General features: G+C 32.9%; 1 protein-coding gene across 2 annotated transcripts in view; it reads left to right on the forward strand.

The window, feature by feature from the left end:
- Positions 1 to 19,348, forward strand: part of Naam (Nicotinamide amidase) — a 90,274-nt gene that overhangs the window by 52,231 nt on the left and 18,695 nt on the right. For both annotated transcript variants that reach the window (XM_070642824.1, XM_070642823.1), the window contains exons 4-6: positions 4,801 to 4,934; positions 7,669 to 7,721; positions 12,032 to 12,136. In XM_070642824.1, coding sequence (XP_070498925.1) covers positions 4,801 to 4,934; positions 7,669 to 7,721; positions 12,032 to 12,136 — 292 coding nt within the window. The remainder of the gene's footprint in view (positions 1 to 4,800; positions 4,935 to 7,668; positions 7,722 to 12,031; positions 12,137 to 19,348) is intronic.

The following is a 19,348-nucleotide window of genomic DNA, read 5'->3' on the forward strand; positions in this document are numbered from 1 at the left end:
TTTGTTGAAATTTCTCAAGCTCAATAAAGCGGAAAAACACGTTGATTTTTGTACGAAAGTAAGAAGGTCGTGACTGTTAACTGTTATTTCTGTATTAAACACTCATACAGTTATTAGCAGAAGAAGCAGGCAGCAGAGAAAAAGGAAATTACATTTTTTTGTTTGTTTTTATAAACATAAATTTGGAGAATGTGTTCAGTTTGGGTGAATTCATCAATTTTGAAAAATTTAAGGAAATTGAATGGTTGATAGATGCAAAAATGATTTAACGGCTTTCAAAAATTTGAAAATGGATGACAAATGTTGCCAAAAATGTCTAACGAATTTTAAAAATTTGAATTTTACTTAATTCGAAAAATTGATTCAACGGATTTCAAAATTTGAAAAATTCAATTAACAAATTTTGAATTTCAAACGACCGTTATATTTTCAAAAGTCACAGAATTGTATTTCTTACAAGTTAGGAACAGCGCTTTGATTGCATTCCTATGCAGCTAGACTTGATGACATTTTCTTCTCTATTTTCCATCCATTCTTCTCAGACTGATGCATGCGACATGAAATTTACCCTTTTAAAACATCAACAATAATTTGTACTGTTTGCTACATTTACTTTTAGTTACTTCCTCTTATTTTTTTTTGAAATTACATTTTTTCTTCCTACAAAATTTTCATCTTTGACCTTTTCTTTCCTCTTTCCTCTATTGTTAGATTCGTGCTTTTTGTAAATTAGCTCAGGTAATACGTAATGACAAGTAACAAAATCGAGTAAGAAGGAAAGTTTGTAACATTAATGTTACATGAAAGGTTTTTAACAGTAAGAAGACACGAATTCAATGTTTATTACCTGTAATGAAGTTTATCACTAAGTTTTTGTGGATGTTGAGTCATTGACAGTGGAAAATATAATCACTAAACTTAATTTAAGCTTAAATCTTTTCATTAAATTGATTCAGTAAGCTATAACATTAATTTTAATTAGTTATAGCAATATATACATTAAAATTGCATAATAACATCATTTTTATGCAGTATAACTTTCAGTTGACTTAAAAGAGAAAAAAATTAAATTCTTCTTTCAACAAACATTCGCTCGTCATGTAATCGTAGTCGAGAATATAAGAATCTTCATATTAAGATAACGATGCAAAATTGAAGATAAAGTAAGAAAATTTTCCGATGTGGTGTCTAAAGCGCATTTTTTGAGGTTAGTTAAGGTTAGGTTGATGTTTCTAAGATTAGGTTGGTACTTGTTCCTTAGGAGCAGAATCCGTGTTCTCTGATGATGGTATTGTACGGTATAGAAACACCAACTGTACGATACAACCTGATGTGGTTGACTACAGTACTAGAGTACTAGATTACAAGGGGATTTGAGTACTAGAGTACTAAAGAACTAGAGTAATAAAGTACGAGAGTACTAAATTACTTGAGTACTAGAGTACTAGATTACAAGGGGATTTGAGTACTAGAGTACTTAAGAACTAGAGTAATAAAGTACGAGAGTACTAAATTACTTGAGTACTAGAGTACTAAAGTACTAGAGTAATCAAGCACTACATTACTAAAGTACTAGATTACTAAAGTACTAAAGTATTAGAGTACTAAAGTACTAAAGTACTAGAATACTAGAGTACTAGATTACTAAAGTACTAGAGTACTAAAGCACTAGAGTACTAGAATACTAGATTACTAGAATAAAAGAGTAGTCGAGTAGTATCGAACTACTGATGAACTACTACTGAAGAAATCGGCGCTAGGTCTAGGTGCGTATTTAAGCAGCCCTTTCTTGCCCTTCCCATCTTCATTAGTATTGTAAGTTCGTTCGGAAGTCAAACTATTGGTACACAAAATCTTTAAATACCCCAAACACCACATTATTCCAAAATATTGGCTAAACTATAGCAACACACATGAATAAGCACACAATTTAAATTAATATTGCAGAGGATATTTCATGGATAAAAGATTTCATGAGTTTTCTTATTCTTTTCATCATAAAGTTTAGTAACAAATTAAGCAAACAGATAAAATCGTCTGCATAACTAACGAGACTATATTGTAGCATGTACACAGCAAAAAAGAAAGTAAAGAAAAAAGAAGGTGAAAGGAGATGAGTGGTGGAGATGGAAGAAGATAGCAAGAAGCGTAATTTTCACACTTTATGGGTCTTGATCCTAATTAGAAATATTCATAGGTAAATTATAAGAAGAGAGATGAAAAAAAGGAGGAAATGAGGAAGGGTGTTGAAATATAAGAGGGAAAAAGATTTTCTAGGGAACATGCTAATTTGAGTCTCTAACAATTGCGACTGACTTTCGAAAATAATTGGAGCGTATAAAATGGAGCTGATTCATATGAAAAATAGAGGAATAGAATAAAAAAATTGTAAGGAGAAATATTTGATAGAATTGAGATGAAAGTTGGAGGGGTTTTGGATATGGTTGAATATGGCGCACATAAAGACTACTAGTACGAGTACTAATAGTAAGTACTAGATTAATAAATTACTTAAGTACTAGATTACTAGAGGACTAAATTACTAGATTTCTAGAGTACTAAATTACTTGAGTATTAGATTATTAGAGGACTAGATTATTAGAGTACTAGATTACTAGATTACTAGATTACTAGAATACTAGTGTAGTACTGTACTAGATAACTAAAGTACTAAATTGTTAGAGGATTAGATTAGTTTAGTTGTAGATTACTAGAGTACTAGATTACTAGAATACTAGAGTACTGTACTAGATTACTAGAATACTAGAGTACTGTACTAGATCATAAGATTACTAGAGTACTAAATTACAAGAGTACTAGATTAATTGAGTACTAGATTACTAGAGGATTAGATTAGTTTAGTGCTAGATTATTAGAGTATTAGATTACTAGAATACTAGATTACCAAAGTACTATATTACTAGAGTATTAGATTAGTTTAGTACTAGATTAGTAGAGTACTAAATTACTAGTGGATTATATTAGTTTAGTACTAGATTACTAGACTATTAGATTACTAGAATACTAGATTGCCAAATTACTAGATTACTAAAGTACTAGAGCACTAGATCACAAGACAAATTGAAGCACAAAACTTCCCGAAAACAATGTTCCCAAAATGACAATATTACAGACGATATTAAGCATATTTACTCGATTCAAAAACATATTCCCTATATTTCTTTCAAGCTATTCCTCGTTTTCTTTATTCCCTTAAAATAATATTTGGTGTTAGACGTTTAAGCTTACCATTGAAGAACAAAAGACATCGAAGGAAGAGAAATAAAAATAAATAAACACAAAAAAAGAAGGAAATTGTAAAGGAAAATATATTTTTCCCATCATTTCGTTCTCATCTTCATCGTCTATACGATTTTCAATTTTTTTTTCCTCTTCAACTTACTTCCTTCTCATCCAGAAGCAAGCTCTCAAAAGCTTTCAGACTTAACAATTGTTTTCATGCAAAACAAAATTAAGTTTTCTCTTGAAATAGCTGAAAGGCATAATTTTTTATCCTTCTCTCTCGTCTTGTTCCTGACTGTATATATGCTATATCTAGCATTCGATTGAATATTTTTTATGTACGGAAAACCTATATCCTTCTGTCTCACTCTCTCTGAATAAACCATGACATCTAAATTAAGTTTTAAGCTTCATTTGATATTTAAACTTTCAAGGAATTGTTTTGTTTCCGAATTTAAAGTTCCATTAAAGAATGGGGATAAAAAAAATATCATTTTACATTCCTTAGGGTAAGTTTTGTTAGATTTGCTTTTGATATTTTAGGAATGGCGACCGAGATTTTTGGTTAGAGGTGATAAAAAGGTTTAATTCTGGAGATCAAGAGGAGTTCCTTTTTTTATTATTGCTGTAGATAATTGACACTTGCCAAAGACAAGCCAAAGATGTAAACCCAACTCTTTTGATGGAATGTACGACTGACCCGAAGCACTTTGGTGTCACATTCGGTTTAAATTCAGTATGATGGCAGAGTCACTTCGGTCTGGTGGCGGATTTTGGATCTATTAACAGACTTGTGCTGTATGGACGACCTCAAGAACTATGAAGAGCTGTTTTGTCGATTAAAAAAGCTCAAAATTCAAAAATTCAAATATTTGTTTACAATTTAGAACAACTTTTTTTTTTCAAAAATTTATCATTCCTAGACATAAATGCTTATCATATTTTTGATCTTTTGTTAGTAAACAGCTCTTAGTTATGTATAGTTCAAGATATAAGCATGCAAAATGTCCAGAAACTAGATAAATTTTTAATTTTTCATAATTTAGTATTTCATGTTCTAAAAATTCGAATTTTTAGATTTCAAATTTTAGAAAAACCGTTAAGTCTGCAGATTTATTACTAGTATGTGAAACTCATAGTTCGTCCAATACTGCATGCCTGTGTTGCTTGTCTGCAAATGAACAAACCCTACTTCTATGTTATTCCTCATACAAAACACACAACTACTGTTTTTACAAGGAAATCAAAGCCTCAACAACGAATAGCTGAACGTCAGATTTACGGTCTTGTATATTTTTCCCGTTGAGCTCTTACTCTTGTTTTTGATTTGTTTTCCAATACGGAACAAAAAAAGAAAAAATAAAATTGTTCTACAAGCAATTTTCATTCGAAACGATGAGGGGATTTAATTACTTTCTGTGTCAATATTGCTTTCCAACTTTTTTAATAAGATTTATTGTCGATTTATTTTTATTTTTATTTTCTGTGTACATGTAATGCTACCGTAGAGATAGAAAAAAAACTCATTTTTATACATACATTCTCTCATTTCCACAGTGATGACCGCTTATCTTTGGCCGAGTTTACGCTCATCTGTCGTGCACTATTTCGAAATGACAAAGGTCATATCTACATTGTTCCAACCGATCACCTCGAGCAGATGTTTGCTGTATTTGATAAGAATCAAGACGGTGAGTTTAATATTGGATTTTATTTTTGAATTGTTGGGAATTTTGGGGATGTTCGAGTGTCTGGCATGTAAAGTTGTTATGTGCGTCAAATGAAGGATCAGGCATAACGATAGGTCACTGAGAATTTGGAGGTTATTGACCTAATTCAGGAATATTAATAGTTTGTGGTGAAGCATGAGCTTTTAAATACGGATTTAAATGAAATTCTCGTCCGAAATCGAGTTTCCAATGAGATTCGTACCTTAGATACTCCAGAAACATCCTTGACTACGTCCAGATCCATAACACACCCATAAATGCTCTTAAAACTCCATAACCTACATTTTTATGATTTGATTAGTGAATCCAATGACAAAATTAAGGAAAGATTCAGAAAATCTAATAAAGGAACAGAACCATCTGCAAATTGCAATCAATTTCTACTTCCTATTCCTAAATGTAGCTTTTAAAAATTCCATACATTTTAAAAATTTCCACGCTTTTCTAATTTGTTCATCTCGATAAAGTTTTGGCACCACCACCGCCATCATCATCATCATCATCGATTTTTCTTACCAAACATGATTCGCCTTAATTGAATTAACATAAAATGTTGCTGAATGTGCTAAAAGCACCGAAAAATCTTTTTTTTTTTCAAAAAAATCCCCTCAAACGCTCAACAAAACCGCCAATTCTTGAACATTTATAAGACTTGAAAATGCCACAGAAACCATACGAAAAGTATTTATTAGATGTTGATATAAAATTTATATACTCGCATCGTTATGCTTGTACGTTGTTAGATATAATAGCAGAACATCGTGATTTTGTTGTAAAGAAAGTTTAGTTCTATAACTTCAAGAATCATGTTCACTACTCAGATTTGTGATAAAGTTGACGGGAATGAGATGAAGAATGTGATTCTAAACAAGTTATAGAAGTTAGGGATTGGAAAATTTGGGATAGATTGTATGATGTAGTCTCCCGGAAGGGAAATGTAGTAGAAAAGTTGATTGATGTCTGACTAATGGTTGCTTCATGTAGCTTCGTATCGTCAGTTGTATTTCAGACAAAGTTCAGAAGATTTAAATTAATATTCAACTAAATCGGATTAAATCGAACTAGGAATCGAACCCAGGACATAAACCTGTATAGTCGAATACATATCAAATGTTGCTCGAACAGAAAAGGAGCATGCTCAATTATATTGAATGAGTATACTCATGAACACGCTCATTTTGGTGTGCATACTCATTGTCTGTTGGTATTAGTTGACTTTTTGACTGAATCTAAGTCTTTAATGTAGAAGGCCGACACCTTTGCCACACAACGTAACTGCTTTATCACTTGTTATAGCTGAGAAGCCTCGACTAGAGTTGGCAGGGCTCCATTGTGGAGGTATCTCTACTATTGTCCAGATCAAGGACGCATTCAAGGTTTGTATTTGATAGTCGAATCCTTCTCTTTTTGTAAACTCTCCCGTCCAATTACAGACGCCAATGGATGCGCCTTTTTAAACCTGTGAAGTCCGGACTCTCAAAGTCTTCCAACTCTGGTCTCGACTCCATCATTAAATCCAACTCCCCTTCAAATTCTACTTTATAACCCCTAATAAATTCCAAAAACTTTTAATTTTTTTTTTGTCGCTGTCACATCAATAGACATCAGTTACTAAAACTTTTAATCTTTAAAGAAATAAAAATGTCGTGTCACAGCATAAATTTTCGAATTCCATTATCGCCTTCTTTTCTCTTTTTCAATTGTGTGATTTTTTTTTTTGTGTGCTGCTGCTCAGCTCTTGATGATGTAAAATATTCCCAACCAACGAGAAGAATATCCAATAGGAATGGAATGGAGTGAAAATTTTTTCATTGAAAAGCGGTTTTGTGGCTCACTCAGATGGAAAACTACATTTACATTTTAATAATAATTCTGTTGTAGATCAATGAAATATGAAAAAAATAATTTTTTGTAACACACAAAAAAAGGAATTCCTTTCAAAAAAATTGTTCATGTAATTTTTTTTGGGTATATTGGGTAGGCGAGTATGGAAGATGTTTTGTAATTTTGACTTATGGTACGCATTCTACTCGGATTTTGTATAGACGTGTCGGCCTAAGTCGACTCAAGAGTCGATCGAAGTCAAATCAAGTTCATATAAACTTCCAGTAAACTTCCAGGTGGCTTGGGGTCTACTTCAATTTTTTCTTGAAAAAACTTTGCATTTTGGAGATTTTTCCTAGGGGGGTTGACGGGAGAGGTTGATCCACAGTCCCCGAATCTGTCCCTTTCCCGATACCTAATGCCAATAGTCAAGACAAAGAGCCAAATCCACAAAAATATTGACTTTTCCTCCAAAACCGTACCTCCCTCATCTTAAATTGATGTGAATAATTCCGTTTCTTTTTTCCTTTGACCGCACCTTAATCTCTCATCAGACACCATACATAAATAAATTCACTTCTACTTCCAATTTACCCTGCCTTATGATGAATGAATAAATGAACGTTACTGACGATAAAAAATGATGAAAACGCAAAAATTAAAATTAATTGAATATTTTTTCTCATTTTTCCTTTGAGGGATTTTTTTGTATGTTTCAAATTGTGTTGTGTTGGTTCTTGGAAGGTGGATTAAGAGAGCCAAATATTGACTTTACGGCTTATAATTATTTGAAAAAATATTTTAGGGATCAAATGAATTTTATTGATCGTAAAATGCTTAATTATGACTTTTTCACTTCTTTTAATTGCAGGCTACATCGATAGAGATGAATTTACGTTTTGCTGGAACAACTGGATTAAGACGGTAAGTTAAAAATGTGAAATTTCAGATTCTTGTTAAATGATTCTCAAGATTTTTGGGTTGTACGAGTGAAAATGGATTCTCATGATTGAAAATTGTGCTTTGTAAAGTAATTTCGATATATAAGCACAAAGTTTGGGATAAATTTCTCATTTCTCTTTCTTTATGGCCATGCAAAGTAATCGTGATTTATGTCCCAAAAGCAAACGGACTAGAAATGGCCGAAAATGAGACCCAAATAGACTTGACTCTGTCCTGAGGCCGAATTTCATTGAATTTGGTTTGGGATCAAAGTAACTCTGCTCTGGTGTAGACTTTTAGGCCATTTCTACGCCATCTCCCTTATAAGATGCCACCTGATACTAACTCTATCACTGGCTAATGTTTGTTAATTTCCAATATCAAGTCTATACTTGGAAAGAACAAGGTGTCTGGTTTGAGGTTGGATTTCTCTGAATCTTATCCAAAGTCAGAGTCATACCAGCTTGAGGACAGCATTTTGACGACTTGGTGGCAGTTTTAAGATTTGTCTACTGTTGTAAATATGGAAGTCCGGACGTAAAAACGGCTATGAAGGTGCCTTTAAAGGAGTCCATGATGTACTCAAGGCAGACAACTAGATTTGGAGTTGGAGTCCAAGCAACTTTGTCAAAAATTCTAAAATCCTTTCTCGAGACATCATTAGTTCCAGGATTAGTTCTAAACATAATACATAACATTCAAAAATTTCTACAGTAATAATCCCAGCTCTTTGTTTAAAGCTACATCATTCTCCTTTCTTTAATCAAAGGCTTTATATTATATATTTTCCTTTTCATCCTTGATATTGCTCCTCATTCATTCATCGTTCGTCCAATGATTGATGTACAACAATAGATGACTATTGAACATATAGACAGATATAAAAATGTTGACTTACCCATCCACATCGTCTGTTGTAACTGATGATGTTGTAAATATAAATGACTCAAATATTATCATCTATGCAACGAACATCAATGAACCTTCGAGAATACTTGCTTGATTTTTTATTTTATGTTATGTCCCTCATGTATTCTTCTCATGCTGTTGATAGCTTGTTGACGTTGTGAACAATAATATTTGAAAAGATTTTTTTTTATCGTCTTTAATTTTTTCTTTCTGCTCTTTATGGTATGCTGTTTACGTTGTTATTTATGACTTTTATTTTACTAAAATAGGCAATTTTACGACAAGAATCATATTTAGTACCTATTTATTATATAGAGATGAAAACATAAAATTCTGATGTTTTATGTATGGACGATTGAAATTTAATTTTGTAAATTGCTCTCAATAAAATTTTCATTTTGAATATGTCGAAGACGTAGAAGTTGACAGAAATTAGGTTTATTAAGGTTTTGTGTCTTTAAGATATTTTTTGTTGATATTTGGCTGATGAATGAGTCGAAAATCGTCGAATGAAGCTTCTGAGGGTTTACGTTGAAGATGTTGATGTACCTCAATATTCAAAGGTGTAGCCATAATGTGTGGATACCCATCGCCAACGTTAAGCTTGACCAACGCTCATTCCTTCCTGACAACGCCTCTATCAAGTGTCATTGACTAATTTACACTGCAATTCCAGACATAATAATTTCTGAATCCAACTTCAAATCAAACTCTATCTTCCTGTATCTTCCTTTTCATGCCTATATACATCCACAAAATAGATAATCTGATTAAATGCAACAAAAAAGTAGTGAAAAATTGGATATATTTCACTTCATCCTTGTCTTTTACCTCCTACATCCATCTCTCGTATCAACAATAGCTACTTTTTATGTCACTCACAGATTCATCTATGTGAGAACTTTACTTTTTCATTTCAATAGGTCTCATTGTCAGTGGTTTGATGCATTTAGATTCTGTCTTAATTCGTTATCCGGCTGTCATTCTACTCGCTTTTCCGTTCGACGATGTAATTTTGATAGAAGAGGAATTAGCTTTGGTTGTTGATAGTAATTATCGATTCTTACAGCAATCTTTAATTTGGTGAATTTCAACGTATCTTAAGAATTTGAAATTTAACGGTTTTCAAAGATTTGAATGAAGAATGTTCTAATTTTAGTACAGAATGTAAACAAAAGATTTAATTTTTCTATTTTGGATTAAAAAGTTTTGAATAAGAAGCAAATAACTAAGTTAATATGATGAGCGTCACTACGAGACTCTATAGTGTTAATAATTGATCAGCATCAAGAAGAATTGAATTCAGTACTTCTAAATTTGAAAAAGTTTTGAATTTCTATGATGACTGTGATAAGAGGGAATGTGAATCGTATAGGAACAGCTAAGTATGTTGAAGGCACAGTTTCAATTCTTAACATACAAAATTTAAAGACAATCTACATTAATACTTCATCTTTTGCCATCTGTTTGCTATTTTCGTAAATGTCTCAAATTTGAGAATGATTCTACATATAATCCACAAGAAAAATGGCACAATTGGCAAATGTTTATCACTATCGCCATGTGAACATCATCATTTTAAAATAATTTTCACTTCTTCTAGTCTCACTTCATAATAACCATGGGATGAAAATAAATATGAGAAAAATTGGATGAGCGTAGAGAATGAGAATGAAAAATGATGTACTATGGGTAGCAACAGCAGTGTAGAGAAATTTTTCAATGCCTTTTTCTATAATGTGTTTACGGGTGTGTGTATAAATGTGTTGTGGTGGTTCCAACAAAGTTGCTATATCTCATCTGTAGGTACAGTAGATTTAAAATTGTATCCAGTTCAGTTTTATAGACTACAAGTCCAAATTGAATGAAAATTATTGAATATATGAAGTCAGGCTTGATGTAGAAATCGGAATCGGTCTTTAAAAAGTCTTGAATCCCCAAAAATATTGTGATATTTTCTTAACATCAGCAACTAAGCGACATATGGAGACATCATTGTCTTCGTCTTCATACTGCTCATATATTCAATGTTAAAAGCTTTCACATTATTATTGTCCTATGACATTTGGACATTTATAAAAGCTTAACATGTTCATTGAATCCTATTGACTCCATTTCTCCATAAATTCTCAAAAAACACAACTGCTGATGTCTTTTCCGAACAGCATGATGCTATGAATTGCATGTAGACGTCAGGGTGTCTCCTTGCATCCATCAAGGCTCCTTAACGTACCCGCCTGGGCACATTAAGGTAACCCTTAGTTGCATGTAGACGTTAGGACACCTTAACGTACCCATCAGGATACCATGACGTACTCATTAAGACATAACGTCTCGCAGTCAACACGGCGACCTATCGGCACCTAGCGATTACATTGTGTTGCTCGGAATTCACAAAACTGTTCTTCTTATGAAAATACAAAAAAATTGGTCCACCTGGAAATTGAAAAATGATAAAAAAAAGTTTACAATAATACACTCAAGCATCCCTACTGTTATGAGCAATTCCATGCTTCCGGTTCATTCAAATGGAATCAAATCCCTCAGTTGATTACTTTTTTCCTTTTTTCTTCTGTAACTTTCATCAGCACAAAGAAAGTAGGAAAGGAAAAAAAAATTAAGGATCTTCAATAATTCCAATGTGTTGGTTTCCTTTTGTGTACGGAAGGTTGCCTTCCTATCAACATTTCCCATTGTGAAGAATTTGGAATGTATTTTTGAGCAGCACGCTGGGTGGATCACAAATTTTTGAGTAAAATAGACCTAGGGGTTGCACGTGTTCATAAATATGCGCCTGCAATTCATAGAAATGTAAATTTTATTCCAAAAAGTCTTTCTACTGAATTTAGGCATAAGAAAATTAATTTAGGTTGAATTTCATTTCTGTTTGCTATGGCCAATCATCCTTTAAGCCTTTTAGGGTTTCTATTGAACTTTTAGAAGTATTTTTGAGCATAAATTATTTTGTTTCAAATTCTGTAAACGATGTGAGCATCTAAATATGTGTAGCAATGCTGCTTCATGTAACAATATTCTGGAGTTTGCTGTTCCTGTCTATAAAATTGCTAGAAGTTATTGAAAACAATAATTGCATCGATTTTACGAATTTTTTTTCTCAGTGCTCAGTATGAAACTTTTAATAAAAATTTTATAATTAAAAGTATAGGTTCCTGGATGGTTGTAAGTGGGTCAGCCATTTATGAGACATACAACAGTTTAGTAAATGGCAATAAATTGCTTTTTTCAAATACCTAAATGAGAATTTTGATGGATTTTTAATTGATATTTTGTTGAAATCATGGTTTACATTCAAATTTCGATCATAGTAAACTTTTCTTTTGTTTAAGCAATAAAATATTAATTTGAGTTTTATTTCTTTCCAGATTGTAAGACCAATTAATGCTTTTCTGGTTGTGGATGTGCAAAACGATTTCATTAGTGGATCGTTGAACATCAGTAACTGTGGGGCTCAGCATAATGGCTTAGAGGTGAGTTCAAAAAAGGTTTTGTTTTTTATTTTACAATTTCTGAACACATTTCTACGGTATTTAAAATTTTGGAACTGTGGATTATCTAATGGGAGGGAAAAGAAGTTATTTGAATCTGAAAGATTCAGAGTTTCGCTTAATGTTCGTCTCAGGGCTAATGACAAGGATTAGCCAAATCTAAAGTTTAAAGAAGGTTCAAAACCACTCTTTTGAAGACATTTCTGTCTGTAGTCTACAAAAAGGAGGCTTTGGGTGGCGTTTCTAGTGGAAATGAATCGAAAAAGGACATGTGTACATTTCTTATGTCACGTTTCGAACCCACGATACCCTGTGATCGGTGGACAATGACCAAACTCTGAAAAACAAAACCAAGTTGCTATCGATCCACTTGGACTCATCGTTGACCTAAAGAACTTCCTTAAAAGTCTCTGTAAATCTAAAGTTTTTATCAATTTTCTACGTTCTCAAAGAACAATACAAACCCGGATATTCATAACAAAATTGAATACTTCGCCCACACCCTTTGATACGTAAAAGCAACCTTTTTTTTTTTTGAAAACTGCATACAATTACTCTCATCTCCGCCTTTTGTCATGATAGATTGAATGTCTATTTCTTCCTTTATTCTACAGTCAAATACACACAGTGAATGAAATTTAAATGCTTATTCTATGTTTGTTGTTTGCCTTTCCTTTTCGTTTTAATTTCCGGACAATTCTAGCAGCGATAAACGATAACAGAACCGATATGAAATGAGAGAAAATCTCTTCAAAAAAAAAAGTAAAAGAAGGGAAGAAAAGTAAAATTGAGGAGAGGAAAAATATCGTAAAAAAAAGTTTGATAGCAAAGTTTTGCTATTATCAGTTCTATATCGAGTCTGAGAGATCCTGTTAATTGAAAAAAAAGAAAATGAAAAATTCTCATGCTTATGTTAACAAAAATTGTGGAAAATTATAGAAGTGTAAAAAAATGTTAAAGTTCAATGTTCATCTTGTAATGTGAGAAGAACAACGAAGAAGATAAGGATGGAAGTAAGAGGGGACAGTTGGGAATTGGTTGGATAAGAAGCGCAGTTTTGGTTTCTTTACTTGCTTACTTTCTTTCTTCGTTAACTGTGCAAGCCAATTGTGATCCATGACATCGCACAGATGTCGCCAGAACCTGGATCTATGGGTGCTTTTTGAAATTTTTTCATTCAATGCCGAGTTTCGTGAATGGCAAGACTTCAGCTTCCTCAATCCCCCCTAATACTCACGATACATGAAATGGACCAGATACATTCTTATACCGCTTAATACACCTTTGGCATCTGAGCTATATACCGTACATTAAGTACATTAAAATATAACGTAAAAGTCTATCCAAAGCACCTCACCTAAAGCCTAGCAGCCCTAAAATTAGGCTAGAGATGCTAAGGCTTACAACCAACTTTAGCAACAAGCTGGCAACAAGCTTTATAAGGTAAACAAGGTTGGACTGACAACTTAAGCCCAACCGAAACGACATTTGAGATGAATTTCTATAACTTACAATCGAAACTGGACAAACCATCCCTCAACATCAATTCAGCATCCACAAAAAATATACATCAGCAAAAAAAAAATTGAATTTTTAGGAACGGAAAAAAATAATTAAAAACTTTTTTTTTCTCTCTCTCGCTTCTTTATCATCTGCCATAAATTCCTTCCTTTTTCATTCCATTTCTTCATAGCTTTTAATATAATTGAGCTTATTTTGATGGTTAAGTGACCTCTCTCAATGTTAAAAGGGGCAAGAAGTTCAGACGGATTTTGATGATTTTAAAGAGCCAAAAGTTTGATGCTTTATATTAAGTTAATCATTATGAAAATTCAATTTGTTAATTTTTTGTTGGGGTAATTTTTATTATCTTTTGAGTCTGTTGCTGCTTAATTTTAAACTGTTTGTGGAATGTCGAGGAATTGATTGTAGATCTTTAGAACAAATTAGTTTAGTTGATGGTCATAGTTTGAGTATTATTAATTTAAAAGTTTCGTAGAAATTCATAAGCCGAGCCCCGGGTGGAACCTAGAAGGCACACGGCGTAAAAATGGTGAAATGTGAAGCTTCATGCTGGGTCGACTTTGACTTAGAATCAAGGCCAATGGTGGCGGATAGAAAAGTCAACGTTACAAAAAATAATTTTTTGAAAAGAAACTTGTTACAAATTTACATCAAAAATTTTTGATTTTAAAATATTTTTGACCGTTATTTTGAAGATAAATAAATTCAGTTATTTAGTGACGCAAATTCATTTATTTTATGAATTTGACGATAGTGACGACTAAATAAACAGTGTCCATTTCGATTGCAACTATTACAATTGGAAAAACAGCATTAATTTAATATTTTCATTTCATTAAAAAACGGTTTTTAAAAATTCAAATATTTTGTTCTATAAATTTAGTACTTGAGTTCTACGTTTGTTCTAAGTATAAGGCTCTTAGTTCTAAGTATAAGGCCCTAAAATTTTCTCTCCGCCACCATTGGGATCAAGGGTTTGCTGAAACCGAGACTGTCTCTGTTCTGATGAATTTTTGAGATCTAGACCTAGATAGAAGTCTCTTGAGACTTCTAATTGAAATTAATCACGAAACTCTCGGAAATCTGGATCTCGGTTCCGAGTAACCTTGGAGGAACCAAATTCCATATAATCCAGATCCACATTAGAGTCACGCCAGTCTGTAGACACATTTTCCTCCGTGTCTACGCTGCATGCCTTTTATGGAGACTTATCCCAAATTTTTAATCTGATTAACGTCACATATGAATGACTCCAACTACAAAAAAAAGGATTTGTGAAGTAATACACAAAAAATAATTAATCTTTTTCATAAATATTTGTCATAACAAGGTAAATGTTGAAAAACAAAATTCATCAAGTGTTCTTTTTGTGCTGTACAAATTTTAATCCTATCGTCTTAGACTTTGCTAAATTGAAAATGCTTTTTTTCGTGGAATTAGGTACAAGTTCTAAGCTGTTTAAAAGTGGAATTTAGTAGAATTTTGTGTTGTAAAAGTGAAATTAAATGTATCATCCTGCTGCTAAAGACATGATGAGATTGTCAATTGAGTGGATTTAAGATGCTAATTTTAATAATTCTTGGAAAAGCAAAGCTCACTGAGAATTGAAAATTTCAAAGATTTCCAAACACAAAAACTTCTTAATTTCTCCATGGACACAGAAACTTTCTCTTTACGACGTCACTAAATGCAACATAAACAATATCAAGTTACATCTTAGATCATGCTGTATCTGTGGAATCACAAACTTTCATATGTACTTTCATCCATTGATCCTAGAATTAAAATCTAGAAATTTTATATGCTTACTTTAATTTTTGCCATTACATCACATGAACATACATGCAGTAGAAAAAATTTGAGATTTAAGAGCTTTAATGAGATCTGGAAAGGAAAGTTTTTGACACTGAGCTTGTCAAGTTAACATGAAGTCGATTCATTAAAAAACTGAAAAAATGTAAAACTAATCAACATAAAAGTTTATTTTTAATGAGAGTTGGAAGCAATAGTTTTGTTTTTGAAATGTTGTTACGGAAGTTGCAATTATTTTTAGGTCAATTTGACAGTAAATTGAATTTTTCTTTAGTCCTTAAAGCTTAGTAATCGCTAAAGCTCTAGAGCAAGATGCTTAAGATATGCTTAGAATCCAAAAATCCAGCGAGGGGAGGGATTTGGGTAGAAAAGAGGGGAGATAGATGGGGAAGAAAAAGGGGAGATAGACGAGGACGGGGGTTGACCACTGAACCCACAAAAGGGTGTCCCTTCTCCCTGAATATGCTCCTAATTAGAATTGCACAGTAATCTTCAAAACCATTATTAAGAATTCACAAGAGAGCAAGGGGAGGGAAAGGGTAAAAGAAGGGGGAGGTAGAGGGGGACAAAGATTTCACCAAACCCAAAAGCACACCCTCCTTCCTCCTGAATAAGCCCTTGCTTAAAATTGCATAGTAAGCATTTGCAAAACCATTACTTAACAAGACTTATCCATAAAATCCCCTTGACTAAAGAGTCAGCATCCTTACTATTCCAACTACAACAATGAGCCAGAGATTCAATTTTTAAAATATTTTTAAGCATGGAAAGGAGTACAAAATCCAAACAATTCACTTGCAATTCACAAAAGAGATGAAAATTTAAATCTCAATTTAGCACAATTCATTGTAAAAATAAATAAACGTAATCAGTTTTATATGTAAATGTTCAGTGTCAGAATGGAAGGACTTTGTACAAAAAAAGAGAATTTTTTATCTCTCACTGGCCTTATTATTAAAGAAGTTGTTTGCTCTGTGCATAATTAGTCTTAATAATTAATGGCTAGTTAAAATCATACAAATATTTAGTTAGATAAGATGTAAAAATGGTTGGGATTAAGTAGACAATTTAAAGAGAACTGGATGGATATGGGAGAGAATTGTGTTTACTTACTAGAGAATCGAATGTGGTGAAAAGTGCAGATTTATGGTATTTACATATTCAATAAATTATGCTGTTAATGCATACGATGAATCACTCAATTATGATGTTAATGTTAGGAAATTTCATTTTGGTTTATTCAATAATGTCTTCTAATATGCTGAAAGTTCAGTGAATCGGTTGTTTTAATACTAATAAAAGCATGACTCAGAGTATGCAGTTATGTGCCTCTGTGGAGTAATTGGTTAGGTAGTATGCCCAGATTTGGTGTGCTAACTCGAAGGTCCTAAGTTTGAATCCTACAATTTTCAAATTGATTCTTTGTCAAAAGTTCAGCTATATCTTCTCCTGGAAACTTAAGGCAGTGCAACTTGGGAACTGAATCAGGGAACATGAAGTGTTACATGAAAAATATATCGAAACGAAAGATGCAAGACATCCTTGTGAATAAAAAATTGATTAAATTTTCCTCACAGTAGCACACCATGTCCATTATGAAGATATTTATATGCCTTAGTACTGAGTCAATATTAGTACGATTCCAATTTATACCAACCAAGTTGGATGCAGGGTTGATTTGTAGGAAACCGTAAAAATAACTTAAATCTAACTCAAAATTCTTAGAGATATCAGGTCGTTCTTACAACTGATATCCATCAAGCTTTGGAATCAATAAGGCTTGTTAAGTTGACGAGTGGTACTCAGAGATAATGCCAGCTTCGTGATATTCAGGGATATTTGAGAGAGGCCATGAATCTCAATTGATCTGTACTTCAAGCGAATTAAGCAAGTTAAAAGTAACGTCAATTAAGCAAGACAATATGGTCCCTTATCAGGTGATACACATCATTACTCTTCCACAACCAATCAAAACTTTTAAGTACAAAACTCATAAATATTTATTACCAATCGATTTCATTTCCAACCAAGACCATTAAAATCTTTTCCCATTAAATGCAAATCCATTGAATTCCACAACAGAGAAAAAAAAAGTATCAAATAAAAGTAAAACAAATCATAAATAAATATTAAAAGTAATTCCATTTTATTGTATTGGGTGCTATACATCAAAATCGACGAGAATGGGGTGGGGTGGGGAGAGTCAGACAGAGAATATCAAAGGCAATAAAAGTTGTTGCTATTTTTATTATTAAATAACTTTTGATAGCGTGTGAACAATATTGAAATTTATTATCTATTAAATCGGTTAACGAAATGTGAAACTTTCTGCAATAGTAATTCTTCTTACTCTTGCTACTTGCTTGCCTGCCGCACACTCACCATTTTCAACTCCCCGAATTATTAAACCCATCAGCACTCCACAAACTCATCAATTTATTTGCGTTAGAATCTTTTTTTTATTATCATATGAAAAGTTTATATTGATTAATATTTGAAAATTGATGGGGTTCAATGGGTTTGGATGGAAATTACATGCTCAGGGGAAGAGGGTGGGGATAGAGGAGGCGATGATGATTTGAAGGATCAAATGTCAAAGTTCACTGGATGGATGCTGGGGAAATTGAAGATTTGGATTATTATGAACCAGGTTAAACCAGGAACATTACGGCATACCCTGGCTACATCGCAGTGTCGAGGGCAAAATATCAAAATGGACCTCAAGGTGCCCTGAAGCAAAATGGAAGCCAAACTGTCTTGACGCAAAATGGACGTCAAGATACCCTGACGCAAAAAGGACGTCAAGGTACCCTGATTCAATAAAGTCGTCAAGGTACACTGACTCAATATAGACGTCAAGGTACCCTGACTCAATATAGACGTCAAGGTACCCTGACTCAATATAGACGTCAAGGTACCCTGACTCAATATAGACGTCAAGGTACCCTGACTCAATATAGACGTCAAGGTACCCTGACTCAATATAGACGTCAAGGTACCCTGACTCAATATAGACGTCAAGGTACCCTGACTCAATATAGACGTCAAGGTACCCTGACTCAATATAGACGTCAAGGTACCCTGACGCAATATAGACGTCAAGATACCCTGTCGCAAAATGGACGTCAAGGTGCCTTGATGCAAAATGGCCAAAATGACTGCGTCAACGTACCTTGACGCAGTCGTTAGAACACCAGGTTGACATCAATACATAAGGATGCAGAGATGGCACTGTGTTTGAAGTTTTTGGTCGATTCGTTAGACAGGAAATGCGCCTTAGTTACACTGAATTACAAAACATTTCCTCGACCTACAAATTCTTCTTATTGCACCTCATTTACCTTTCAAAACAGATATTGTGTATTTACACACAAAAAATTCCTTTTCACTCATTCGTCTCATTCACAATCTATTCCCACAAGCAATGTGCAGTAATAAAAGCAAAAAAATTCTCTCTTAAAGTTGAAAAAAATAAACGTAAATCATATGATTTTATTACAAGTAAGTTGAACGAAGAGCTAGAAGGGGAAAGGAAGGGAAAAAACAAGAATGAAAAAATGGGTTAAGAGCTGTTGTGAGAGTGAAGACAATGAAATAAACAATAAGCGAAAATGAGCAACGAAGCAAAAGCATTTGGTGAAACATAAAAATATTTTTTATGATACTTTTTTTTTATACAATTCAACATTTTATTTCATCTCATAGTTGTAAGGATGAAAGTTTCACTTCTCATTTATGGAATTTTTCGTTTCCATAACTTTGTAGATTGTTCCTTCGTCTAGCTTTTTGATGTAATTTTGTTTTTTTGAAAAGATGGGGACCTTTTTGATGGGAAATTGAAAAGTTTGTAATAGTTTG

Source organism: Chironomus tepperi, unplaced genomic scaffold (genome assembly GCF_022539635.2).
Source record: "Chironomus tepperi strain 1889 unplaced genomic scaffold, CSIRO-AGI_Ctep_v1 contig_298, whole genome shotgun sequence".
NCBI classification, from domain to species: Eukaryota; Metazoa; Arthropoda; class Insecta; order Diptera; family Chironomidae; genus Chironomus; species Chironomus tepperi.